Genomic DNA, 26,630 nt, shown 5'->3' on the forward strand with positions numbered 1-26,630 from the left:
AGGTTGATTAAATTAAAATATCTGATACATTATGTAAAATATGTATTCTAATGATAAATGCTATATTTTGTTTTTACCTGCTTTTTTGTTTTTTTGTTTTATTTATATTCTAGTGTTTTATATATTTTGCCTTAAAACATTGAGTTAAACATGTCCAAGCATGCAAAAGCTACCCAACAAAATTACTTTGGCTTTGTTTAATATTCATGCAATTAAACTAAAGACTTAAACCCTAATAAGTACATGCCAATTTCTTGGCAGTCATGCAAAAATACTTAGCCATTATCTTCACACAGAATGTATATATGTTTATACTTAGGATAGCTATAGTCAGCTCTAGTTACACCCTTTGATTTTCTTGTAGTTTCCTATTTAGGGACTAACCAGGTCTGGCTATACTTTTATATACAACTTTTCTGATTAGACTTTGCCTTCCTTCCTTTTATTTTTCCACAATATTTCTACTAAAATAGATTACAATTCTACCAAGGCAGGTATTTATGCCTGTTGTAATTAATGGAGATTAATGGCTGGTTTTAACAAAAAATATATCCTTTAAAATGAAGCATGGTTTGGTATCCTGACTCCCTTTGTATAATAAGACTCAGAGTGCAGAAGTCAGTCTATATTCCCTATATTCAAAAAACTAAAACCAACTCCCCCTTTCAACTTGGATCTGTTCTAATAAGTGCAGATTAGCCATATATTATTTGAACCATGAGTGTTTAAAAAATCCTCTAGAAAAGTATAGTTTAGATTAGATTAGATTAGATTAGATTAGATTAGATTAGATTAGATTGACTGAGAGACAGTCAGACAGACATACTTTTTCAGTGCTATACTTTTGAAATACTGCTCCTTAAAATGTATAGAACATAGTACAATTTTTAAACAGTCCTCTAGAAATATATATTTTATTGAGTCATTTATGCTTGTAATAATTTGACTTTTAATGTAACCATAAATGTAAAACACATTCAAAGAGACTGTTCAAGTCTAGATGCTGCATAGAAAATGAATAATAAATAAGGATACTCTATAGTTATACCAAAATGAATGCAACTAAAATTATGTCTCATAGCTAAAAGATAATTATTATTGTAAATTTTAAAAACTGCAATCCTATACTTGTTTTCTCAGAATTTTCCCTGCCTTGGGTGATGCTTATTTCCGGTAAATGTGATAGATTTTCATCTTTTAAAAATTGAGGAAAAGAATAAGACTTTTAAGGGGGTGGATTCATGATTCAATAGCTTTTTTTGAATATTCCATTTGTGTCTTTCTAAGTTAGATAGAAATTTATCTATGTTTAATGTAATAGAAATTATACAAACTATGTTTCACTGTGTGTTTTGGCACAAAGTTTTCAGTGAGGTCTTTGTTATACTGTAGTTGTAACTAATAATTAATGCCTGTCCTTATGGCTCTAAATAACTCAGTTCAAGAAAAGCAAAACAAGCTGTCGTGTTTATTTTTTAACAGTTTTTTCTTTTTTATTATAGATTCTTCAAGAAGACTTAGAACAGGAACAAGTCAAAGTTAATTCACTCACTCATATGGTAGTTGTAATAGATGAAGCTAGTGGAGATAGGGCTACAGTTGCATTAGAACAAAAACTTCAGGTAATTACTAAATTAAGATTGCTATATGATTCCATGCACATTCCTCCTACATCTAAGTTATACTGAAAATATATAATTCTACAGTAAATAAAAAGTAAAAATGTTAATATTGTTTAAAACTGAATTGGTCACTCTAATGTTGGTTTACATTCCATAAAGAACTATTATCCTAGCTACTATTCAGGAGAAAAGTGTCAGACATGTGCCACTTTTATTTCAACACAATTCAGAGATACTTGAATGAATGAATAATTTATGACCAGGAAGAACAAGTATTTTACTTATTAAATCTGAATTGGCAAATATTACCTTTCAAGTGTATTCCTGTACACTTTTATTTTTCACTTGCCCTTTCCATACAATTTTACTAAAAAAGTTCTCCCCTCTAAAAAATGTAATTGACATTACAGTCAAATTTAAAAATATGCACAGTAGGAAAAATCACTTGAATGTACAGTAATGCTATGATAATTTCAGTGAACCTGGGATTATAGTGATACAATAATTGGTTATGATTTATCATAATGTCAGATTTGTCTGTGAATATGAGTGTGTGCTGCCATTAATGTAAGGCCACATTGTAAGAATAATGAATAAATTAGTGAAGCATTGCTTTCATTCTGATAGCTAATTTTGAAACTGTTATAGGGAACAGCATTTTTAAACCTATAATTAACATTTGCTACTTACAATGGTAATTTCTATATTGGTATAGTCTCTTGATTATTGTACTTTCAGTATTTGCATCTTATTAAACTATTGAGACCTGGTTTACTGTGAAAAACCAGTACTGTACTTGTTTGCAAGTACAGTACTTTTCACAGTACTGTACTTGCTTCTAAATCATGCATTTCAGTATTTCAGATACTCTTTTAGTGTTAATCTGAATTTGTATCATTTGACTTGCTGCTGATTGCTAGAATAATGGAGGTTCTAATCCAGTTCTAAAGAATTCAAAATATTTTATTTTGGTCACTGACAAGTTATGTAAGATACACTGATAAATATAAATGTTATTTTTCTAGGGAAAAAAACCTAACAATGAATAGCTGTATTTCCTTCAGGAATTGTCTGAATTAGAATTGTCTCAAGTATAAACTTTTTTAAAAGGAAAGGACAAAAACAGTCCTACTGACTGCATTAATATGTCCATATTTTTGTCCATATTGCTTTCTTGCACACTCTCTTTATGCTTTCTATTCTACATATAATTAGATTTTAACCAGGGTTTTTTCTCCTACTAGTGTCCCATTCAGTTTATAACAAGATCCAACTCTACTTATCTTTTTTTTTTCAGATGAGTATATTTGGCTAGATAATACAATATAGAATGAGTTATGCCCACATGTCTTGTACTTTCCCATCTCACTGGGCTTCTGAAGGGCCATAAATATCTGGCTTTTTAGGAATGCATTTTATAGTGCAGAATTTCAGCTTGCCCCATAGGAGTGCAATGTTGATGTGTGTTGTTATTATTTATGTGTTAGTTATATAATAATAGTATCATCATTGACATAATCACCACCAGTCAATTGCAAAAGGCAGTTTAACTTGGAGCAGCTTACATCCTGTGATGGTAGCTTAAGGTGACCAGATTTTAACATTGGTAAAGAGGGACATTGTGGGCGTGGCTAGCTGGTCATGTGACTGGGTGGGCATGGCTAGCTGGTCATGTGACCGGGTGGCCATGGCTATGTGTATAGGGGTAAGGTGAACAGATTTTAACATTGGTAAGAGGGACACCATTGTGGGCGTGGCTTATTGTGTGGGCGTGGCTTGGAGGCCATGTGACTGGGTGGGCGTGGCTAGCTGGTCATGTGACCGGGTGGCCATGGCTATGTGTATAGGGACTACTCAGAGGGCTGGAAAGTCATTTCTGACAGGTCCTCACACTTTTGACTGGTCCTCACACTTATGACCATCCTCACATTTATGCCCGTGCAGCATTCTTAACAACCATGTCACTCATTTCACAATGCTTCTCTTCACCATGGTGACAAGATAGGGCAAAAACGTAAAATGTGAGGACAGTCGTAAGTTCGAGGACTGGTCAAAAGTGTGAGGACCAGTCAAAAATAACTTTTTCAGCCCTCTGAGTAGTCCATATGCACAAAAGGACTAACCAGAGGGCTGAAAAAAGTCATTTCTGACAGGTCCTCGCACTTTTGACTGGTCCTCACACTTATGACCATCCTCACATTTATGCCCGTGCAGCATTCTTAACAACCATGTCACTCATTTCACAACTGCGTCTCTTCACCATGGTGACAAGATAGGGCAAAAAACGTAAAATGTGAGGACAGTCGTAAGTTCGAGGACTGGTCAAAAGTGCGAGGACCAGTCAAAAATAACTTTTTCAACCCTCTGAGTAGTCCATATGCACAAAAGGACTAACCAGAGGGCTGAAAAAAGTCATTTCTGACAGGTCCTCGCACTTTTGACTGGTCCTCACACTTATGACCATCCTCACATTTATGCCCGTGCAGCATTCTTTACAACCATGTCACTCATTTCACAACTGCTTCTCTTCACCATGATGACAAGATAGGGCAAAAATGTAAAATGTGAGGACAGTCGTAAGTTCGAGGACTGGTCAAAAGTGCGAGGACCAGTCAAAAATAACTTTTTCAGCCCTCTGAGTAGTCCATATGCATAAAAGGATACAGTAATAGAGAGGGATGAAGGAAGGGAAGGGAAATTAGAGTAGGAGTGACGGTTAAGAGAGGGAGGAAGAGAGGAGGAGAAGGAGAAAGGAAGAGGAAGTAGGGAGGAGAAAAAGAGGGTGGGGGAAAGAGAAAGTAAGAAGGAAAGAAAAGAGAGGTGGTAGGTTTGAGGAGAAAGATTGCTGTACAATAAAAAAGATGAAAGGGAAGAAAGCCAACCCCAAACAAATATAAAGATATTAAGATAAAGAATGAATTGTTAAACTTTAAAGAATAAAAGAGAACAAATATGAATAAATAGCAATAATTAGAAACACACATACATACAATGTATTTTCTTTGAACAGAATATTTGGCTGGTTCACAAATTTAAACAGTGTTTAGTCATTTCAATTAAATTTACAATTTCTATATTTCCTTTTTGCCATATTTATTCCTCATCTATTTTTTTAAAAAAACAATATTACCCTTCATCCTCATCTCTAAACTTAATCAAATTCAATTTTTCCCTTCTATTCTATTTTATACCCCTTCCCATTGTCATCTATTTTTATATCCATCCTCACATTGTTTAATTATGTAATTATGTAATACAGTTGTTTAATACAAATTCAACATTTTAATATAAATCAATTAGTTATATAACTATCTTTTTTGTATATTAATCAATATGAACATGAATATTCCAATTATTTCCATGCAATCCAATTTCTTACAAATCAATTAATTATACTTACCAATAATAATAAACCAAATAATTTCCCCCATATATTCCTCCAAACCACAACTTAACCATTTCTGCTTTCAACACAGTATACAATTAATAGTATCTCAATTATTACAATTCCCTAGTTAAAAAGAGCTTTTTTTTCTTTTGTGTTTTAAAATCTTGAACTCTCCTCTTTTGCCCTAAATAATTTCCCATTGTTTACACCTATCTTTTTTGGTGAGGAAAAGGAAAATAAATCTGCTGCCTAATTTTCCAACGTTGCAAGCAAACAGCAAAGCCAACAGCCAGTTTCACTTTCGTTTTGAGCTTGGTTTGCACAAAGAGAAAAAAAAAACTGCTGGAGCAATTTAGGAAGAGCAGAGCCCTGCGCAAATCAGCTGAGAGGGGGAAGCTGAGCTAATCAACGTAGGGCGGCCCTTTGAAGCCCCGCGGCAAGAGTTTAAACAGTTTTTTTCCCTCTAGCCAGCAGCGGGGATTCAGGAGGCAGAATGAAAAATCGGGACTTTTTTAAAACGCCGCGGGACGCGGGACAAATTGTTCAAAAGCGGGACTGTCCCGCCAAAAGCGGGACGTCTGGTCACCTTATGGTAGCTTTAACACCATCAAGCAACATCTACCTATCCCAGGGCCTTGGAAAGGACTCAGTAGGTAGATAAAAATGCCATATCCAGCCAAAATATTTGGCTGATTGTACCAGGGGCGGGTTCTAATTTTTTTTACTACCGGTTCTGTGGGTGTGACTTATTTTGTGGGTGTGGCTTGATGGTCATGTGACAGTGGGTGTGGCTTGATGGTCATGTGACTGGGTGGGTGTGGCCAACTCAATGTAACTCACGTCAAGGAGTGCCTCGCCTGGCCCCTCCCTTCCCAGCCATTCCTTGTCACACCCAGCCTCAATGTATCTATAGTTCTGTAAAAATGTTGTTCACCTTTTTTCAACTTTATTATCTACATACTATAGCTGTACTTTCATGGGGCCACTGAAAGGAGGAAATAGCTCACATGCTTTGCCCAAGAGTGTGATAGGCAACAGGCTTTTAAGGCACTGCCAGAAAGAAGGGAGGGGGCAATGTATTTTCCAAAGTACCAGAAGACAAAACAAGAAGCAATGGATGGAAACTGAACAAAAAGAGAAGCAACCTAAAACTAAAGAGAAACTTCCTGGCAGTGAGAACCAATATAGGTGCAGAAATATTTCAGTCATAATTTCGCATATAAAATAGCCATTCGTGTAATACAACCTGCATATTGTTCAAAACAGTCATTAGTATTATGGCTGATGTTTGACAGCAAGCCTAAAACTCAAAGATCACAAGAGTGCTTCTTTCTCTGTATGTATACAAAACATCACATACCAGGAATAGCATATTAAGATGGATTTATACAACCTGATGTACAAAATAAACACACACATATTTATGCTCTAGACTATAGACATTGAATGCATGTAAATCCCTGAAAAATATGTGGTAGCCCTGGGCAAAAGAAAGGCAGTAAAATGACTCTAGGTGTAGGGACAGTGTAAAATATTAACACATGATAAATAATGGAACAATTAAAAATAATAGCAGAGAGTTTTTTTTCTCTCACTCTCCCTTCCTTCCTTTCTCTCTCTCTCTCTCTCTCTCTCTCTCTCTCCCTCTCTCCCTCTCTCTCACACACACACATGGTCTGGGCACAAAGTATCTGTTGTTACAGAAGTTCTTATTTCTCTCTATAATACACCTGATACTAATTGATACCCTATTTCTCAATTACATAAAGCCTATGCATGTTTACTTGGCAGTAAGGCTACTCTCTTTCAGTGGGATTTACTCCTAATAGATACACATGATTGCAGGCAGACAGCTAGCTCTGTTGTTTAATAGGCTGTAAGTAAAATTTCTACATTAACAAAATTTATACCTAAACAACAAAATATAGGAGCAAAAAATCATAGCAATAGTCTGAGCTATGCTTTTCTTCTTTAAATGGAAGTACTACCCATTTTAACCAGACATTAAGACTCATTAGTTTGGAATACTAATATGGCTTGCACTGAACCTTGACAGTACTTGCTTTCCTTACAAACTAGCTCAACTTTGTTTCCTTTAAATCTTGCCTTCATTACACACCGCCCGCTTCGGACCAAGAGCTCCATTTTTAGGGAGAGTGAACTGGAGAGGGGGGGGGCTTTGCAAATAAAAGTGCAGCAAGAGAAAGGGGGAAAGGCATGCTCTGGATTCCGGATTCCGAGCCTTCCCTGAGCTGGGAAGCCCTCCTTGTTCTCATTCTTCCCAATCCCTTTCCACTCCCGGATCCTTGTCCCCCCCCCACTTTCTTTTGCTTGAAACTCCTTTCAGGGTAGGAGGGAAAAACAAATAAAAACAGGAAGGAGGCAAGGACAGAAAATGGTACATGGAGGAGGGCATTTTTCAGCCGCTTTCTGGGACTAAAAAGTTGAGGGGACCCAAGGAAGCAGCAACCGGCCGAGACTAAGATGCCCCCCGATCCCACCCTCCACCATCCTGCGCTGCCTTCTTTTTCTCTCCCTGCCCCCGCTCTTCTCTCTCCTGGGAAGAAGGAAACTAACCTAAAAAAAAAAAAAAAAAACTCTGCTGCTGAGCAGAGAAAGCAGTAGCTGGGAAAGATGTTGCTACAGAGTTAAAACAACGAAAAAATTGCCCTTCCCCTGTTCCTACCCTTCCTCTTTTTCTCCCCACCAGTTTCTTTTAACTTTGGCTCCGGTGCCAAAAGAGAGAATTCTCTTTTGTTTGTGAAGTCCCCCTCCTTTTTTTCCTGCCCAGCTGGAAAAAAACAGAAGAGGGCTGCTGCTGCCCCTATCAGTCCTAGCACAGTGGCTGCATGCAACACCGGCGGCTTCGGGAGGCACTGGCCCGCAGGGAGAAGGGAGCCAGCACAGCAACCTTTGTAGCCACACAGCTGCAAAGCTTGCCGAGCTCCCCCATCCCCTGCCCCACCTGCCACCCCAAATTGCGCCCCATTGCGAGATGCGCATTTTACCGGAGAGTGGCAGCTCCAGGTCATCTCTCAGCCATTGCGTGCATGGAGTGCGAGGCAACTAACTTCTCGCACTCAGAAGTTTTTCTTTACTTTGCAAGGTTTTTCCCTGCACACAACAACTGAGAGATGACCTGGAGCTGCCAGTCTGCCTCTGCCAGGCGAGCAGCAGAGCGAGTAAGCCACGATCTGCCAGCTTCCTGTAATCTGCAGTTTACTCATGAGCACCATGCTCACAAGTAAACTGCAGATTAGAGGCAGACAGCAGATTGCAGGCAGCAAAAGAAACCACCACCTCCTGCCTCCATGCATCGAGGAGGCCGAGCAGCAGCGGGAAGAACACTGGATGGGAGGCGCAGGAAGTGGCTGCCAGCGATGCCTCAGGTGAAGATGTTGTGGGCGGGGAGGCTCGACCTCCACTTAGGAGCCTCAGTTTACTCTTGAGCACCATTGGCCTTTCTCCCTGTCTCTCCCGGCCAATGGTGCTCACGAGTAAACTGCAGCTAGGATCTCCCGCGTGCTGTCCTCCCTCCCTGTGCACATTGGTCCATCAACTCCTGCTGGTATCACCCCTCCACCAGCTCTCCCTCCCCCACCCACCCAGGCCCTTCGGCCTTACCTTTGCCAGCAGCAGTGAGCAGAAGTACGGGGCTAGATTCTGCAAGTAGTGGCTGGACAGGGCGGGCGAGCATTGGGCGAGTGGGGTGAGCGAGAGGGGACTGGTTTGGGGGCGTGGCCAGCCAAAGGTCACGAACAGTTCGGGGAACCATGTCAAATTTCTGCTAATGGTTCTCCTGAACCGGTCTGAACCGGTAGCAACCCACCCCTGGATTGTACAAACAACCACAATAATGTAGCCATAAAATATGAATGGAAAGATTGTAACAGTATTAAAGGCTAAATAAAAATATCAAGTCTTGTATAAATGAAGTGTAAAATAGTTATTAACTTCTGAATGTTAATGCCATTATTTTAGCATTTAGGAAACCGTTGGGCAACAATCTGTAGATGGACAGAGGACCGTTGGTTTATTCTGCAAGATGTTCTTCAAAAATGGTTGCAATTTATTGAAGAACAGGTTAAGTATATCTATTTACTCTTTGCTTTATAATGTTTAATATGCAGTCTTTCTAATTTTTTTTTTTTAACTTTTAGGGTCTTTTTGATACATGGTTTACTGAAAAGGAAGAATGTGTGACCACTCTGCATACTATCGATTTCAAAGACCAGAAAGAAATGTTGGAAAATCTACAAAAATTGGCTGTATGTTTTTTTTGTATAGTTTCCTCCCAGTTTTCAACATTTGCATCACATATTTCAGCAGAGGACCTGCAAATGACCCAGTCAAGTAACTTTAATTTTGCATACCCTCAACTATGAATTTACAGGTTTAAACTGGTATTTTGAATTGAACCCAGCAAACCAAGGTTCCAGCTGGCAAATGTTCAAGCTCTGGCAACATTCCAACCAACAATGAATAATATCAAATCTCTGTTTTTAGGATTATCGATAAGCAAGTTCACACAGAATGATTTAATAGTTAGCCCATTCTTGTTTCTAATGCTATCAGTTTATAAATGTTATTTTCTGAAATAAATGTGGGTATTCACACAGTGAAAAATGATAAAACATGTGCCATGATATCACATTATCTGTTAGATGTTAGGACACAAATGTCAAAAGACATCTCTTATTTCTGCATCATTGTGATCTGCAGGACATTGCTAATTAGGAGATAAATTTTACTTCTTCTTTATCATCATCATCATCTTAGTAGCTATGATAGTGTACATATTTTTGGCATTTACATGAATGAAATTCCATTTATAATCCTTGTAATTAATACTTGTATGTTTTATCAAATTCATAGTAGACATGAAGTGAAGTCAAGGACTTTATAGTTGGTATGATTTGCCTATACTCTGTACAGCTTTAGGACAGATATTAGCACATATTACTTTATGATCTGCAGCCATTTTTAAATTAAACCAATAATGATTATTTCTATGCTTTAATTTTTAAATGTTGATACAAATAAGGAAAAGAGTTATATTATTTTTGCTGATGATACTTACCTTCAAAATCTGATATCAAAATAACTAAAATAATAACTTACCATATATATATATGTATGTATGTATGTATGTATGTATGTATGTATGTATGTATGTATATATATGTCTTTGGTTATTTGGGTTTTCTCCCGCGTAAAATTGGAAGTGTCTTGGTGACCTTTCGACAAAGTCTCATTCGTCATCTTCAGGCTGGTGTCTTCGGCTTCATGCTTCTAGGAGCAATGTGTGATCGCAGCTGTTTCTTCTTTTTAACTGCCAGTGGGGGTGTGAACTGATTGGGTGGGAGCTTGGCTGTGTTCTGATTGGGTGGAGGTGTGTTCTGATTGGTTGGGGTTTGGCTGTGCTCTGATTGGATGGGAGGTTGGCTGTGCTCTGATTGGATGGGGGTGTGTTCTGTTGGGGTGGGGGCTTGGTTGTGCTCAGGTTAGTCTGAGTTGCAGGGGGATTTGAGCTGGTGAGCTGCATTGCTGTTGTTTGGCTTCGCGTTCGTGGTCGTGCCACATCTTCACGGTGGGTGTCAGTTTGCTTCATGTATGGATTGGAGGGGTTTAAAGTGGTTAATGATGCAGCTGTGGTCTGGCTTCTGGTTTGTGGTCGTGCCTCATCATCGGTGTGGGTTTGACTTTGCTTTTTGCGTGGATGTGTGGTGGTGACATCCTGTGTGGTTTTCGTGAGTGTGGGTCTGGTGTCATTCTTTGTGTTAGGGACTCGTTTGTCAATAAGGGCGGGTTTCCAAATGGCTGGTAGGCGGGAGGTATCATCTTGTTTATTCATGCTGTGTGGGCATTTTTCTATCTTGATGGCTTCTCTGATTATTCTGTTGTTAAAGTGTTCAGTTTTGGTGATAGTTCTGGTCTTTTTAAAGTCAATTTCATGTCCTGTGGTTTTAAGGTGTTGGACCAGGGAAGAAGTTGGTTCTTCTTTTCTGACTGAGTTCTTGTGTTCTTCGATGCTTCTTCAAACCAATTCTTCTGTTGGTTTGTCCGATGTATGTGGTGGGCAGGCGGTACATGGGATTTCATATACTCCTTGATTTTCTAACTCAATTTTGTCTTTGAGGTTTCTTAGGATGGTGGATATTTTTTGGTTTGTGCAGAATGCTGTCTTGATGTTTGTGGAGGATCTTGCTGATTCTGTCTGTGGTGCCTTTTATGTATGGGAGGAGGGCTTTGCCGTTTTCTTGTTCTCTGTCTTGGATTTTAGTGGGGGTTTCTTTTTGGATTAGGTTGGTAATCTTATTTCTTTGGAATCCATTGGATGTTAGTACATTTATAATGGACAAAAATACAAACAAATAGAAAGAGCATCCATGGGATCACCCCTCTCACCTATCATTGCAAACCTCTACATGGAACACTTTGAAACCCAAGCTCTAGAAAAATCTGATCACAAACCCAAACTCTGGCTCAGATACATAGATGACACCTTCATAATCTGGCCACATGGGAAGGAAAAACTGGACAACTTCCTCACACACCTCAACAGTCTACACCCCAAAATACAGTTCACCATGGAAACAGAAGCTAACAACCAACTTCCCTTCCTGGGTGTCTTAATCTACAAGAAATCCAGAAGAAAACACACACAACTGCTATCTGCACGCACTCTCACACCACCACCCAGCACTGATCAACTCTGTAGCCAAGACACTCATCTCCAGAACAAAATGCTTAGCTGACGAACAACACCTAAAAACCAAACTACACACTCTCACTAATGTACTAACATCCAATGGATTCCAAAGAAATAAGATTACCAACCTAATCCAAAAAAACCCCCCCACTAAAATCCAAGACAGAGAACAAGAAAATGGCAAAACCCTCCTCCCATACATAAAAGGCACCACAGACAGAATCAGCAAGATCCTCCACAAACACAATATCAAGACAACATTCTGCACAAACCGAAAAATATCCACCTTCCTAAGAAACCCCAAAGTCAAAATTGAGTTAGAAAATCAAGGACTATATGAAATCTCATGCACCGCCTGCCCCACCACATACATCGGACAAACCAACAGAAGAATAAGTGCACGCATTGAAGAACACAAGAACTCAGTCAGAAAAGAAGAACCAACTTCTTCCCTGGTCCAACACCTTAAAGCCACAGGACGTGAAATTGACTTTAAAAAGACCAGAACTATCGCCAAAACTGAACACTTTAACAACAGAATAATTAGAGAAGCCATCGAGATAGAAAAATACCCACACAGGATGAATAAACAAGATGATACCTCCCGCCTACCAGCTATTTGGAAACCCGCCCTTATTGACAAATGAGTCCCTAACACAAAGAATGACACCAGACCCACACTCACGAAAACCACACAGGATGTCACCACCACACATCCACGCAAAAAGCAAATCCAAACCCACACCGATGAGGCACGACCACAAACCAGAAGCTAGACCACAGCTGCATCATTAGCCACTTTAAACTCCTCCAATCCATACATGAAGCAAACTGACACCCACCATGAAGATGTGGCATGACCACGAATGCGAAGCCAAACAACAGCAATGCAACTCACCAGCTCAAATCCCCCTGCAACTCAGACTAACCCGAGCACAACCAAGCCCCCACCCCAACAGAACACACCCCCATCCAATCAGAGCACAGCCAACCCCCCCACCCAATCAGAGCACAGGCAAGCCCCCAACCAATCAGAACACACCTCCACCCAATCAGAACACAGCCAAGCTCCCACCCAATCAGTTCACACCCCCACTGGCAGTTAAAAGGAAGAAATAGCTGCGATCACACATTGCTCCTAGAAGCATGAAGCCGAAGACACCAGCCTGAAGATGACGAATGAGACTTCGTCGAAACGTCACCAAGACACTTCCAATTTTATGCGGGAGAAAACCCAAATAACAAAAGACCTACATACAAACACCCGCAAAAACCTCAGAAAATATATATATATATATATATATATATATATATATATATATATATATATATATATATATATATATATATATATATATATATATATATATATATATATATATATATATATATATATATATATATTGTCCTGAAGATGCGAGTTCCAGGTATAGTTAAAGAAGAAGCGATAGACATCACGATCTCCGGAACGTTTAAAAGTTTAAAATTTTTAATTTTTAACTTAAACTTAAACTTAAAAATTTAAGTTTAAAATTTTTAAACTTTTAAAGTTCCGGAGATCGTGATGTCTATCGCTGAGCCATTCTCATATCAGACAATGATGAACAGGAATTGGAAGCCAAATAATGAAAAAGTGTAGTATAATGTTCCTGCCCTTATATAACCTTATGGTAAAATTAATATATTACATGCCCTATTATTGAAATAGTGCTAAGATTGCAATAGTTTCCGTTAGCAGGTTTTAATATTGATTATGTTCAGTGGTGAAATGCTACCAGTTCGCACAGGTTCGGGCAAATGGATAGTGATAAAAACTACCAGTTCAGGGGAACCAATAGTAAAGAAAAAGCTATTGGATCATCCGAACCAGTATTTCCAACAATCAGCTATGCCGCGCAATATATATTTGCTAGAAAGCAGGAAATCCTGTGCATGCGTACGCGCACAGCATGTTTTTGGTGTGCAGTGTGCATGCACGTGTGCAGCATGCTTTTGGCACAAACTATGCATATGCGTGCACAGTACACATTTGGCATGCACCGCACATGCGCAGGCAGCAAACCAGTAGCAATCCACGGAGGATTTCACCATTGATTATGTTTTAAGTAATTTGCCTAGAGCTAAGAGAATAAAAGGTCTGTTGCTTTCACCATTTCTGATTAATTACAAATCTAATTCATACTTGCAGAGAAATAACAATCAAAGCCATGTGTATGATTTTGTGTTTTTAAAAATCAAATTTAGATTTGGATTATTTCCCTACATTGAATGTTTCCCACTTCCCTGAATATAACAGTGGCTATGCAATATAATATACCCTGAAATAAAACCAGCTCAAACCTTAAAAACCAAAAACTAAGAGCTCTTTTTTATTTTAATGTTTGAATGTCACATCCATTTCTGTATGCCCTTATATTGGTACCAAAGCAGCTGAAAGAAAAACTATCATGCAGACATATTGGAAAGTGGCCACTGTTATATAAGTGATGGATATAAATAAAAGCAACCACTGCAGTGATGAATATATAGAAAAGCTTTGAAATTAATATGGTTTTAATATGATACTCTTTAGGATAATGTCTGTATAATTAGACATTGACATGTCTGAGGCTTTTTCTTGTGATAAAGCAGAAATGTATATTTTAAAGTTTTTGCCATTTGATTGTTCAGATTAATTAACAGGGATGAGACAGCTGCTTTTAAAATTGCTGCTGAGAGTCCCTATTGACTCACATACTGAGTACAAATTTAATGTTTATTTAATATGTCACAATTGGAGACCAAAAATGGTGACCATCTGTCAGCATAACCTTAAGCATATGTTGCTTTCATTAATTTGACTTCATGCTATGACATGAGAAAATTTTGATAACATAAAATGTTCATTTATCCATATAAAGCCTCAAAGTTTTATATCAGCACAAGCCCCATAAAGCTAAACATCATCCGGCAGTTTACAAACCTTGTCTCTGGGCTATTCAAGTGAGTTTTTAGCAAAGAAAGAGAGACCAGATGGCCTACTTGGACTTAAAAATATATTCCCTGAAGTTTATATATGTAGATTGTACTGTACGCCAACACTTTTACATTTATTTGTAACAAAATTGTCAAGGTGTTTTAAAGGTCTGGAATCATATCAAATTTGTTTTCAATGTAGCACAAATGTTTTGCTGGTAGCAATATTTTATCACAAAAATCATAAAAGAAACAGAATAAACCTAGCACAAAAATGAGGCATAAGAATGCTTATTATAGTGCAGAAACTTAAAGGGGACAACTATGTCCAATAGTTTGCTTTGCTTTATTTATGCTTAGCTAGCATAATAAGGCAGTTATACTTGTTGCTAAATACATAAACTATATGTCTGCGAAATGGAGTGAAGGAATGATTTTAGAAATAGAAGTAGCAAAGACATGATGATGATAACGATGATGATGATGATTTATTAAATTCATGTGCCGAATGACTCTCAAGATATTCTGGGTAGCCATTTGATGAACTATCTATTCAGAAGAGCCATGGTGGCACAGTGTTTAGAATGCAGTATTGCAGGCTTAGTCTGCTGGCCAACTACCAGCAGTTTGGCAGTTCAAGTCACACCAGCTCAGTGTTGACTCAGCCTTCCATCCTTCTGAGATTGGTAAAACGAGGACCCAGATTGATAGGGGCAATATGCTGACTCTGTAAACTAGAGTAAAAGCGTGCGCTCACATTTGCGAACCGGTAGTAAAGGTAAGTGAATCCCACCTCTGCAGCAAAGATATGTTATTTTATATCCAGTCATAGGCCATAACTCATTCTCAACAAACTTTGCTTCTGTTTGAACTTTCTGAATGGGTTTTCACAAATTTACTGAATATCTGTATAGATATCCTAACAACATACCTCACAATCTGAAATTATAGTTTTCCCCTGATTTTTCAGCTTCAAAAGACCCAGGCTGTTAAACAAAGTGTGACACTTTAATTTCCAGTTCATTATTCTAAATTCAATGGGGCTCTCTAAATTAGGATGGTAGTGTGAGTCTCACATTCCAAAAATAATGAAAATCTGAATTAGTTTATATTATTGAAAGATATGAAGAACAAAACAGATATTTGCAAATCTCCAAGGCAAATATTAGGTTACAAGAATTTTATTTTCTAGAATAAACATAAGCAACCTTATTCTTAACAGATGTTGTGGACCAGAAAACTAGAATTCCTCATTATTGGCTAAATTGCATATAGTTCATGATTGGCCAAAACAACTGAGATTGCTTAATTTTATTTTAGACTCATATTGTCCCTATATTCCATCAGATATCATTATATTCTTTTTTGTTTCTATAGATGAAAAGATATGAGGCATTGAGGAAAAAACATAGATATAAAATGTCTTGCCTTTTGATGCTGGCTAACTCATCAGGATGATTATAAAATAAAACTGTTGTTGAGTAACAATCTATTTTCAGGAGTTTTTTCTTATTCTGAATTACTATGAACAAACATAAAGGCATATACACACTGTACCCCATGCCTTTTCTAATTAGTTTGATTTAGTGCCAAGGGTAGTATGAAAATCTAAAAGCTTGCTCAGTTTAGTGATAGTCAAAATCTCTTTCTTAATAATTTTACCAAAACAAGTGTTTACAATTAGTATGTACAAGATATTCTATTCTTCACTTAGTACAATATATTAACAGTATAGGTGAGTGGAGTTTTTAGATAAATAAATGCATACATAGAACATTAGGTCACAATTGGTTGCTAATGAATTGTTGATAATGAATGCTATAGTTTACCGTATATTGTTGTGGAAAGTAATGTCTTACTTTACATATTGTATAATAAGATATCCATTCTAGTTTTTTGACAGGTTATGTGGCATATTTACTGATTATATTAATATAACCAACATATTTATTTCTGGGTGCAGTAATACGATTGTTTCATTTAACATTTTTAAGTTATTTTCATTTATTTTTCAAATACATTTTGGGAACTAATTAGTCTAAAGGTCATGTAAGAATAGCAGCATTACAGTTTGTATGTAGATTAATGATGTGCTTGCATGAACTAATTCTTAATATTAGAGAAAATTTTCATTCATGATAATATACAGTATGATAATAATATATTATAATTATGTAACTCTGAAAAGATTCTTCCTTATTCTGCTAGAGAAAAGATGCAAAAGATAATTTTATAAGGATCAACTAAACCAGGGGTGTCAAACTCACGTCATCACGGTGTCATCATGTATGACGTATTGGAACTTTTTTCCCCTTTGTTAAACCAGGCATGGGCGTAGCCAGCACATGACGCTTCTGGCCCTCAGGCTGTAAGTTTGACAGCCCTGAACTAAACTAACAAAAGCATATGGAAATCTGTTGCTTGGAAAAGAATGCCAAGTTAACTTGTACCATTACTTCCAATAGGTTAATATGTTTTCTTTGCCATGTTACTTTTACAGATCTTGAAAGGAGAATTGGAAATCAAGAGACAATCAATGGATAAACTGAATTCCCTTAGCCAGGATCTCCTCTCAGCAGTAAAAAGTAAAGGATTATCACAGAAACTGGAAGGGTGGCTCCAAAACATTAGTCACCGCTGGGATAGTTTGGCACAGAAGCTGGAGGGCAGTTCTAAGAAGGTTTGTCAAAACTGTTAGCCTGATAGTTAATCATTACCTCCTCATTGTTGAATCATTTCTTAGCCATTTGTTTGTTCTTACATAAATAAATGCTTTATTTTCATCTTGTACATTATTTGTCCCAATCAACTTTCAACTCCATATTCACACAAAGTATTTCCTGTTCTTAAGTGATATTCTTAGCTCTAAATTAAATCACATGAAGTAAACTTTAAACTTGTACATTTGACAATTACTTAATAAAGAGCTAAAATTTGGTCTGCATACTCCTACCCAAACTAAAATCATAGTTTTTGCCTATGAAAAACATTCCAATTCAGTTGTTTCTATCAGATTCCTCTTTCTTCTCCTTAGAGAGAAGATGCATAAAGATGAAAACTTACTAAGCATCCAAGTTCAAACATACTGGAAACTTTCAGTGCAGAATAGAAAATACTGAAACAGTGCAGAACTTAAAGCTATGGAAGGCAGGGAAGCTAGAACAAACAACTAGGCTTGGAAAGAGCCTTGGAATAAGGAGAAGAATGGCAACATCTATATACTACTAAAACTCCTGATGCCATTTAAAGGTTCTTTGTTTGTCTGTTTGTAAAACTCAGTTGGCACAAGTGGTGTATCATAGCATGCAAAAATTTGGATTAAGTTACTTCAGATCTGCTAATTGGTACAAAATCCTGGGCTCATTGTTCCCATGGAATTAAAATTTCAAGAGTCTTCATACCGGTTGTATTTACAAAGTTGTGATCACTGCAGTGTCGTCAAGGTTAGCTATGATCATGTGATCATGATTTCTGATACTTCCTGCCAGCTTCCCATGACCATGCCTGCCCATGGTCATTCTGTTTCTTTGTTTAGGGAAGTAATATTTCTGGAAGCATGACCCAACAAGTCATGGATTATTAGGAAAGTCATATCATGCATCACAGAATGTTTCTTGTGGACTATAGTTGCCTTCTATACATGTGGGTCTCATATTATACCTTCCATTTTATTTAGTTTTGGTCTGGTTGAATGTTATATCTGTAGCTGACAGAGGTATACTTTATTGCTGCAGGACATAAATAATTACAAATTTCTATTTGTGATGCTTTATTTAATGGCTGAAAGATATGGCAACTACATTTTTTCTATTTGTATAATGCTTTGATAGCTAGAACTTTCTAGAACTGGAAGCTTTCAAAAGTCTAATTTTTTATCAAACAGCTAATTGTAACTTGGAGAACTCTGCATATAGAGTATTAGCACGTCCATCTTCAAATCTTTCAAAAGTAGTGCATGAAAGAACCCATTTTATTTGAAATCTACATTTCTGATTGCATTTTCAATAAGCTCTGTTCAAACATGTGATTTTATATAAATATTATCTGATTTGTTATTGATATCCCAATTACTAACTCTAGAATTGTGATATACCATTTTAGTAATTTTGGGAGTTGAACTATGTATTTTATAAGGATAGAGGATTTGTTGGTGTAATGTGTAAACATGCCTGTTCCGAGAAGTAATTGATATAGAAATCATGACTACTACCAAGATAAATTGGTACCTAAAAGCCATGGAAAATTTTCTTGTTAATAATAACTTTATACTTGAAATACTTTAGGCTTACAATAAAACTGTCTCCCTTACATTTTGAGGATTTTCCCCTGAAAGATACAACTCAGTAATTTCACAGAGTATGATACTGCCATAAGTATGAAAATTGCCAAATATAACCTTATATTACCCTATATTGTTAATACTAACATTTCAATATAAAGGTGAAAATGTAACTAAATATGACTCATTGTTTAAATTAATTTAAATTTTTCTACAATTGATTCATTATGATCCTAGGCTTGCTAGGATATAAGTGATTATTTGAGCATATACACTTGTGTATATTTTATTTATTTATTTATTTATTTATTTATTTATTTATTTATTTATTTATTTATTTATTTATTTATTTACTTATTATATTTCTATACCGCCTTTCTCCCGTAGGACTCAAGGCGGTGTACAGTCAAGAAAAATATAGACACACAAACATCATAAAATTGCTAATTAAAATTATTACTTAGTTTGGTCAATTAAATAAAACCCAGAATTAGATAACATTTAAAAAATCATTCACATGTTCGTATGTTTAGCCCCGCCTGTTGGAACATCAGGGTCTTGAGGGCACGGCGGAAAGCACGGAGATCAGGGATATTCCGTATCTCCGGGGGCAGTTCATTCCAAAGGGTTGGAGCCCCCACAGAGAAGGCCCTCCCCCTGGGAGTCGCCAGTCGACATAATTTGACTGACGGTACCCTGAGTAGTCCCTCCCTGTGAGAACGAACTGGTCGGTGGGAGGCTATTGGTGGCAAAAGATGGTCTCGTAGGTACCCGGGTCCTAAGCCATGGAGCGCTTTAAAGGTGATAACTAACACCTTGAATCGCACCCGGAAGACCACTGGGAGCCAGTGCAGCTCACGTAGGAGAGGTGTTACATGGGCGTAATGAGCTGCGCCCATAATCACCCATGCGGCTACGTTCTGGACCAGTTGGAGCCTCCGGGTGCTTTTCAAGGGGAGCCCCATGTAGAGAGCATTGCAGTAGTCCATACGGGAGATAACTAGGGCATAAGTGACCGTGCGCAAGGCGTCCCGATCCACAAAGGGACGCAACTGGCGGATCAGGCGAACCTGATAAAAGGCACCCCTGGCCACGGCCGTCAAATGATCTTCTAAAGATAACCGTGAATCCAGGTGGACACCCAAGTTGCGGGCCCTCTCTGTGGGGAGCAAGATCTCATCCCCTATTGTCAGTGATGGTACTAGCTGACTATACCGGGACGCCGGAAGCCACAGCCACTGGGTCTTGGAGGGGTTGAGTCTGAGCTTGTTTCTCCCCATCCAGATCCGCACAGCCTCCAGGCAACGGGACATCACAGCAAGGGCATCATTGGGGTGGTCTGGGGTGGAGATGTATAGCTGTGTGTCATCAGCATACTGATGAACACTCACCCCAAAACCACAGATGATCTCGCCTAGCGGTTTTACATAAAAGTTGAACAGAAGGGGTGAGAGGACTGACCCTTGCGGCACCCCACAAATAAGGTGCCTCGAGGTCGACCTCTGCCCCCCTGCCAATACAAACTGCGAACGGTCAGAGAGGAAGGAGGAGAACCACCGAAGCATGGTGCCCCCTATTCCTAACCCCTCCAGCCGGTGCAGTAAGATACCATGGTCGATGGTATCAAAAGCCGCTGAGAGATCTAATAGGACCAGGATAGAGGAGCAACCTCTGTCCCGAGCCCTCCAGAGATCATCTACCAATGCGACCAATGCTGTTTCCGTGCTGTATCATGACCTGAAGCCCGACTGGAACGGATCCAGATAGACAACTTCATCCAGGTATCGGGGTAGTTGTCGTGCCACCACACTCTCAACAACCTTCGCAACAAAGCGAAGATTGGAGACTGGACGATAATTTGATAATATAGCCGGGTCCAGGGAAGGCTTCTTGAGGAGGGGCTTCACAACCGCCTCTTTCAAGGCGGCGGGAAAGACACCCTCACTCAGAGAAGCATTTATAATCCCCTGGAGCCAGCCTCGTGTAACCTCCCGGGAGGCCAGTACCAACCAGGAGGGACACGGGTCCAATAAACATGTGGCAGCATTAAGCTTGCCCAGAATCCTGTCCACGTCCTCAGGAGCCACAGAGTCAAACTCTTCCCAGATAACACTCTCAAGACCTACCCCCGTCTCCTCCCCTGGATCTACCCAATCGGAGTCCAGGCCTTCCCGAATCTGAGCGACTTTATCATGCAGGAATTGTACAAAATCCTCAGCTCGACCCTCTAAGGGATCTTCCCGAGTCCAGGCCTTCCCACCACCTGAAGTAGGGAGCGGGTCACCCTAAACAGCGGGTATATGTGTCAACCCTGAAACTGACCTGACAGAAGCCATTTTGAAGCTTCAGTGTTGCCACTGAGGGATAGGGAGGGGGGAATAGCTGGGGTTTTGTAGCCAAAACAAAATACTTTCTCCTGGGAACAAAGGACATTCCCACAGGTGGCCAGAGAGAGGAGGAGTGAAATTACCAGGCAACCAGACAGCACCTTGATTGGACCATGTGACTGATTGTTTAGAAAAGGAGAAAAACTTTTACTCTTAATTAGGTAAAAACCGCAGGAACATTCAGATTCGGTTTTCACCAGACTGTGCCAATATGATATGTCCAATGAAACTATTCTTTGAGGAATCTGCCTGCCTTGCAGTCCTGTTTGCTATAGGCATATTACTTGGAACCCTGACATTAAACCGACTCTCCTAATTTTCTGCTCCAACTGGAGCAGCTCTCCAGGGTCCTGAGCCCCGGCTGCTACCTGGTCTACCCCATGAGCAGGAAGACTCAGGGAAGACAAGATGGAGAAGAGAGGGGATGAGACTGCAGAAGCCTGCAGGGGAACCCTGAGAAGCCTGCAGGACCGTTTGGAGACCCAACAGGTGGCAGAGGTGGTGGCAGAGATTGAGCACCAGGTGGGCACCCAGCTCAAAATCCTCACTGAGTGGCCTGTCTCTGGGGACCTGTATCAGGCACAGGAAGACCTTGGTGGCTGAGGCTCATTCCAGGAGCCAGTGAGGGATCATCCCATGACATCAACCAGGGAGTTGAGAACTACGATCCTCGAGTGGAGGGTGATGGGACCACTGGACCAGAGTGACTCCAGAGACTGGAGATACCAGACCACAGTGCGCAGCCAGACCTTGGAGGAGTTGCTGGAAAAGTTTGACTGGCTAAGCCTTGGCAACTTGGAATACTCACACTGGCCCAAATGCATGGGGTTGATCTTGAACCAGCCAACTTTGATGTTTCCTTCCTGAGGGACCGGTCTACCCCCTCAGTGTCCTGGGTGACTAGCTCGCCACCACTTCCTTTGGCATAGTCAAGCCTAGGACCACAGCAGAGCTCACCAAGATGCCAGAGAGCAGCCAGCCTGCCTGGGCAGCCCCAACTCCCACCAAATTGCCAGGTGCCTGATCCTTCCCAATGGTTGGATTAGGAAAAAAAAGAATAATAAAAATAAAAATGAAAAATAAAATACAAAAATTAAGAAACAAAAATTCCAATCAACCACCTCCCTCAAAAATCAAATTTCCAAATACCCCAACAGAGAGAAAAAAAGAGACAAAAAAAATTCAACTGCCAAAAGTAAAAGATAAAAATGCAAATCCAAGCAACCAAAAAGGGAAAAAAATTCTTCTGACTCTTCCAGTCTTAATCCAATTTCTTGTCAATCTAGTTTTTTTTAAAAAAGCATAGGAAAAAAGGTCCCTAAAAAAAAAAGACACAAAACACAAAATATAGTGCCTTTCATCCACCAGCAAAAATCAAAACACAGAACTTCAAAGCAATCATCAGTCAGTGAGTAATAATAATAAAAGACTAAAAGCCAAAAAGAAAGCCCAAAATCCAGTCTTCTCTTTTGTACATCTGTTTTCTCTATCAGTCTACCAAAATGCCAAGGTCAACTATAGTCAGAGTTTCTTCCAAGTCAAAATCTTTTCCCTTCTGCCACTAGATGGCACTGCAGACTAGCTTTCAAGAACACAGTAAACTTTAAAGCAATCTTCAGTTTCATTTTATCTTTCAAGAACACAGTAAGCTTTTTTTAAAACAATCTTCAAAGTTTTGTTTTCCCAGTTATCATCATTCCAACATTTGTGGGAGCGGATACACACCCACTCTCACTCCTCACTCTCAGCCCGTCTATTCTTATTTAATTTCCAGTTGAATTCAAAGAGAAAAGTCTTTTGTAAAAATCAGAGTCTCTCTCACCTCAATGTCTCACGTTGCTTTCTTGTCATCCTCTTTCATTACTGCCACCACAGCTTCCTAGCAACATCTAAGGTCGCTTTCTCAGCAGCTTCTTCTGGTTCAGCCAGGGAGTTTGTGATCTCCCTATGCTGACCAGTCCATGCTCCCCTTGTTTATCATCCCTTCAGGATGACTTAGGTCACTTAGGACCCCCGGACTGCAGAGATATCTACGGGTCTTCAAGAGATCTTAAAGAATCTGACTTGCTGCTGTGACATTGGCCATGCCTCCAATTATAAATATGAAGAAATTTACATCATATCCACACCCAACAGCAAGTCCCTCATTGACAGAAACACAGAAAACTTCGGAGATGATGGAATTAAGAAATTTTATACAATCACTTCATAATGATTTAAAACAGGAAATGAAAGAAATAAAAGCCATGATTGGGAAAAATGAAGAGAGACTCCAGAAAGTAGAAGAAAAAGCAGAAATGACAGAAAAGAAAGTTGAGAAATTAGAAGAAAAATTGGCACCAACTGAAAAGTCAATTATCCTGTTGGAGATGGAGCATTCTGAGTTTTACTTAAAATTTCAAAATATAGAGGAAGAAAAAGGAGAAAATTTACCTGAAATGATTGCTGAGATATTATCAGAAATTTTGGAACAATCCAAGGAAAAGATCTTAAACAAGATTGACGATGCCTTCAGAGTATACACAATATATGCAATGAGGAACAAACTACCGAGAGAAGTACATGTAAGATTTACAAAGAAGGCAGTGAAAACAGAAATATTACAAGCAGCAAGAAATACAGCACTGAAACACAAAGATAAAGAAATTGTGGTTTTAAGACAAATACCTAGAAGAGTTAGAGAATTAAGGAGAATATCAGTTTCTAACAAAGTTCCTAATATTCAAAGGAGTGAATTTTAGATGGTTAATACTGGAAGGAATTTTGGTGACATGGCAAGAACAAAGACATAGACTTGACTCCATTGAAAAAGCAAAGCTATTTTATCAACAATTTTGTGGACCACTAGAAGAAGACTTGGGAGCAATAGGAGAGACAAAGCAAAAAGATGAAGAAAAAGATAAAGATGAAAAAGCAAAGGAAGAAAGAGCCCTAAAAGAACGAGCGAGATCTAAAGATCCAATGGAACAAAGAGAGACAAGGGCGATGAAGTCAAAATCTAGTAACAAGTAAAACATGGAAGAAGAAATTAAAGCAATATCTTTAAATGTAAATGGAGTGAATGCGGTGATAAAAAGAAACAGAACTTTATCTAAATTAAACAGCTCGAAGGTGCACATTATATGCCTACAAGAAGTACATATTAGAAAACAACATTTAAAATTATTACAATATCCAAAGTTAGGAGTTCTATTTACATCATTGATACAACAAAGCAAAAGAGTAGTGGTGTTGTATATTAAAGAAAAATTAGTACCTAAATTACTTTTTGAGGATAAAGAGGGCAGGATTCTGATGGTGGAAATAAAAATGAACTTTAAACAAATATTTTTGATAGCAATATATGCACCAAATGGAAAACAAGAAGAATTTTATTGGAGATTACACAGAAAAAATTTAGAATTGGACTATGAATATATATGTATAATGGGTGATTTTAATGCTGTAACAAATGTGGATCTGGACTATAAAACAATGAAGACAAATAAAAAATCCAGAAGAATTTGCTGAAATCTTTTTTACAATGATAGAAGAGTTGAGTATTCAAGATATTTGGAGACAAAAACACCTGAAAGAAAACCAGTATACTTTTTATTCAAATAGACATTTATTGTGGTCAAGGATAGACATGATATGGATGTCAACAGAACTTATAGATAATATACAAGAAGTAAATATTGGTCCAAATATTTGGGCGGACCATAGCCCAATGACAATAATATGGAAAGGAAAGAAGAAAAAGACAAGATGGACTTTGAATGCAACAATATTAAATGAAAAGGACTTTCAACAATTTATGGAAAAAGAATTAGAATTTTTCTTTAAAATAAATAAGAAAGAAGATACATCACTTCAGAACGTATGGGATACAATGAAAGCCTATATTAGAGGTTTGGCAATAACGTATTTGGGAAGAAAGAATAAAAAAAAAAGACAAAAACAGATAAGATTGGAAGAGAAGTATAAGAACCTAGAGAAAGAATTCTAAAAAGATATCCAAAATAAAAAAATTAAGAAGCTTATGGAACTGAAAAAACCATAAATAAATGTAAATGAACAGGAATCATTAGCAAACAAATTAAGAGCATTTAAACAGAATTTTTTTGAAAATGCAAACAAACCAGGAAGGTGGTTAGCATATAAATTAAAAAAAGAGAAGGAGAAGAAAATAATAAAATATTTACAAGATGAAGAGGGGAAATTACACTATAGAAATGAAGAAAAGAAGATCGTAATTCAAAAATACTATGGAAAACTTTATTCCCAAGAAAAGATCTCAGAGGAAGCGATAATAAAATATTTGGAAAAATTATATTTACCTAAAATACCAGAACAGGGAATGTTAGAAGACAGAATAACAATGAAGGAATTAACAGAAGCGATAAAAGGACAAAAAAATGGGAAAGTACCAGGACCGGATAGGCTACCAGCTGAACTATATAAAACATTACAAGAAGGGATGAGTAATGTAATATTGAAACTATTTAATGAATTAGTAATGAAGGCAAGAATACTAGACTCATGGAGAGAGGCTTATTTAACACTTATACCTAAAGAGGATACAGACCCACAATTGATAAAAAAACTATAGACCGATTTCATTGGTAAATGTGGATTATATTTTGCCTCAATAATGGCAAATAGATTTAAAAAACTGTTAGATGAATTTATTCATATGGACTAAAATGGATTTTTAAAAGCAAATTAGAGGATATTAAATTAAAAGCAATATGAGGATAATTTTGAATACTTTTGAATATTATGAGACACATTCAGAAAAACAAATGGCAGGGTTATATATATGGTTATATATATATGGTTGACCGCCAGATGTTCCTCCATAAAGGAGGATAACTATCTTCCTCTTTACAGCCAGATGCTCAGAGATTTAGAAAGATGGAAAAATCTCCAGCTATCAATTTTGGGAAGGGTGGCAACCATTAAGATGTGTGTGTTACCCAAATGGTTATTTCTATTCCAAACAGCCCCGGTAAGGTTGAATAAAGAGTTTTTTACAAATTTGGATAGGAGTATATCTAAATTTATCTGGCAGGGAAAGAGGCCGTGGATTAGACTTAAAATGTTACAAGAACCCAAAAATAGAGGAGGATTTGGACTCCCAAATTGGGAGCTCTATCACCAAGCAGCAAACTTGATTTGGGTGAAAGAATGGATGGTCCTACAAAAGAGACGACTTTTGACATTTGAGGGAGCCGGTCTTCAACATGGCTGGCACTATTTTCTATGGCCGGGAGCATCTGGCTGTCCTAGACACTTTGATGATCAC

At 38.1% G+C, this 26,630-nt stretch overlaps 1 protein-coding gene across 3 annotated transcripts in view; it reads left to right on the forward strand.

Annotated features, from left to right (window-relative positions):
• Window positions 1-26,630, forward strand: part of DMD (dystrophin) — a 2,041,544-nt gene that overhangs the window by 675,302 nt on the left and 1,339,612 nt on the right. For 2 of the 3 annotated variants that reach the window (XM_087871305.1, XM_087871306.1), the window contains exons 12-15: window positions 1,503-1,622; window positions 8,992-9,093; window positions 9,171-9,278; window positions 17,178-17,357. In XM_087871305.1, the coding sequence (XP_087727431.1) occupies window positions 1,503-1,622; window positions 8,992-9,093; window positions 9,171-9,278; window positions 17,178-17,357 (510 nt within the window). The remainder of the gene's footprint in view (window positions 1-1,502; window positions 1,623-8,991; window positions 9,094-9,170; window positions 9,279-17,177; window positions 17,358-26,630) is intronic. The other variant, XM_087871307.1, reaches the window with a different exon arrangement.

The sequence above is a fragment of the Pantherophis guttatus genome, chromosome 5, assembly GCF_059756535.1.
Source record: "Pantherophis guttatus breed Tessera chromosome 5, ASM5975653v1, whole genome shotgun sequence".
Taxonomy (NCBI): domain Eukaryota; kingdom Metazoa; phylum Chordata; class Lepidosauria; order Squamata; family Colubridae; genus Pantherophis; species Pantherophis guttatus.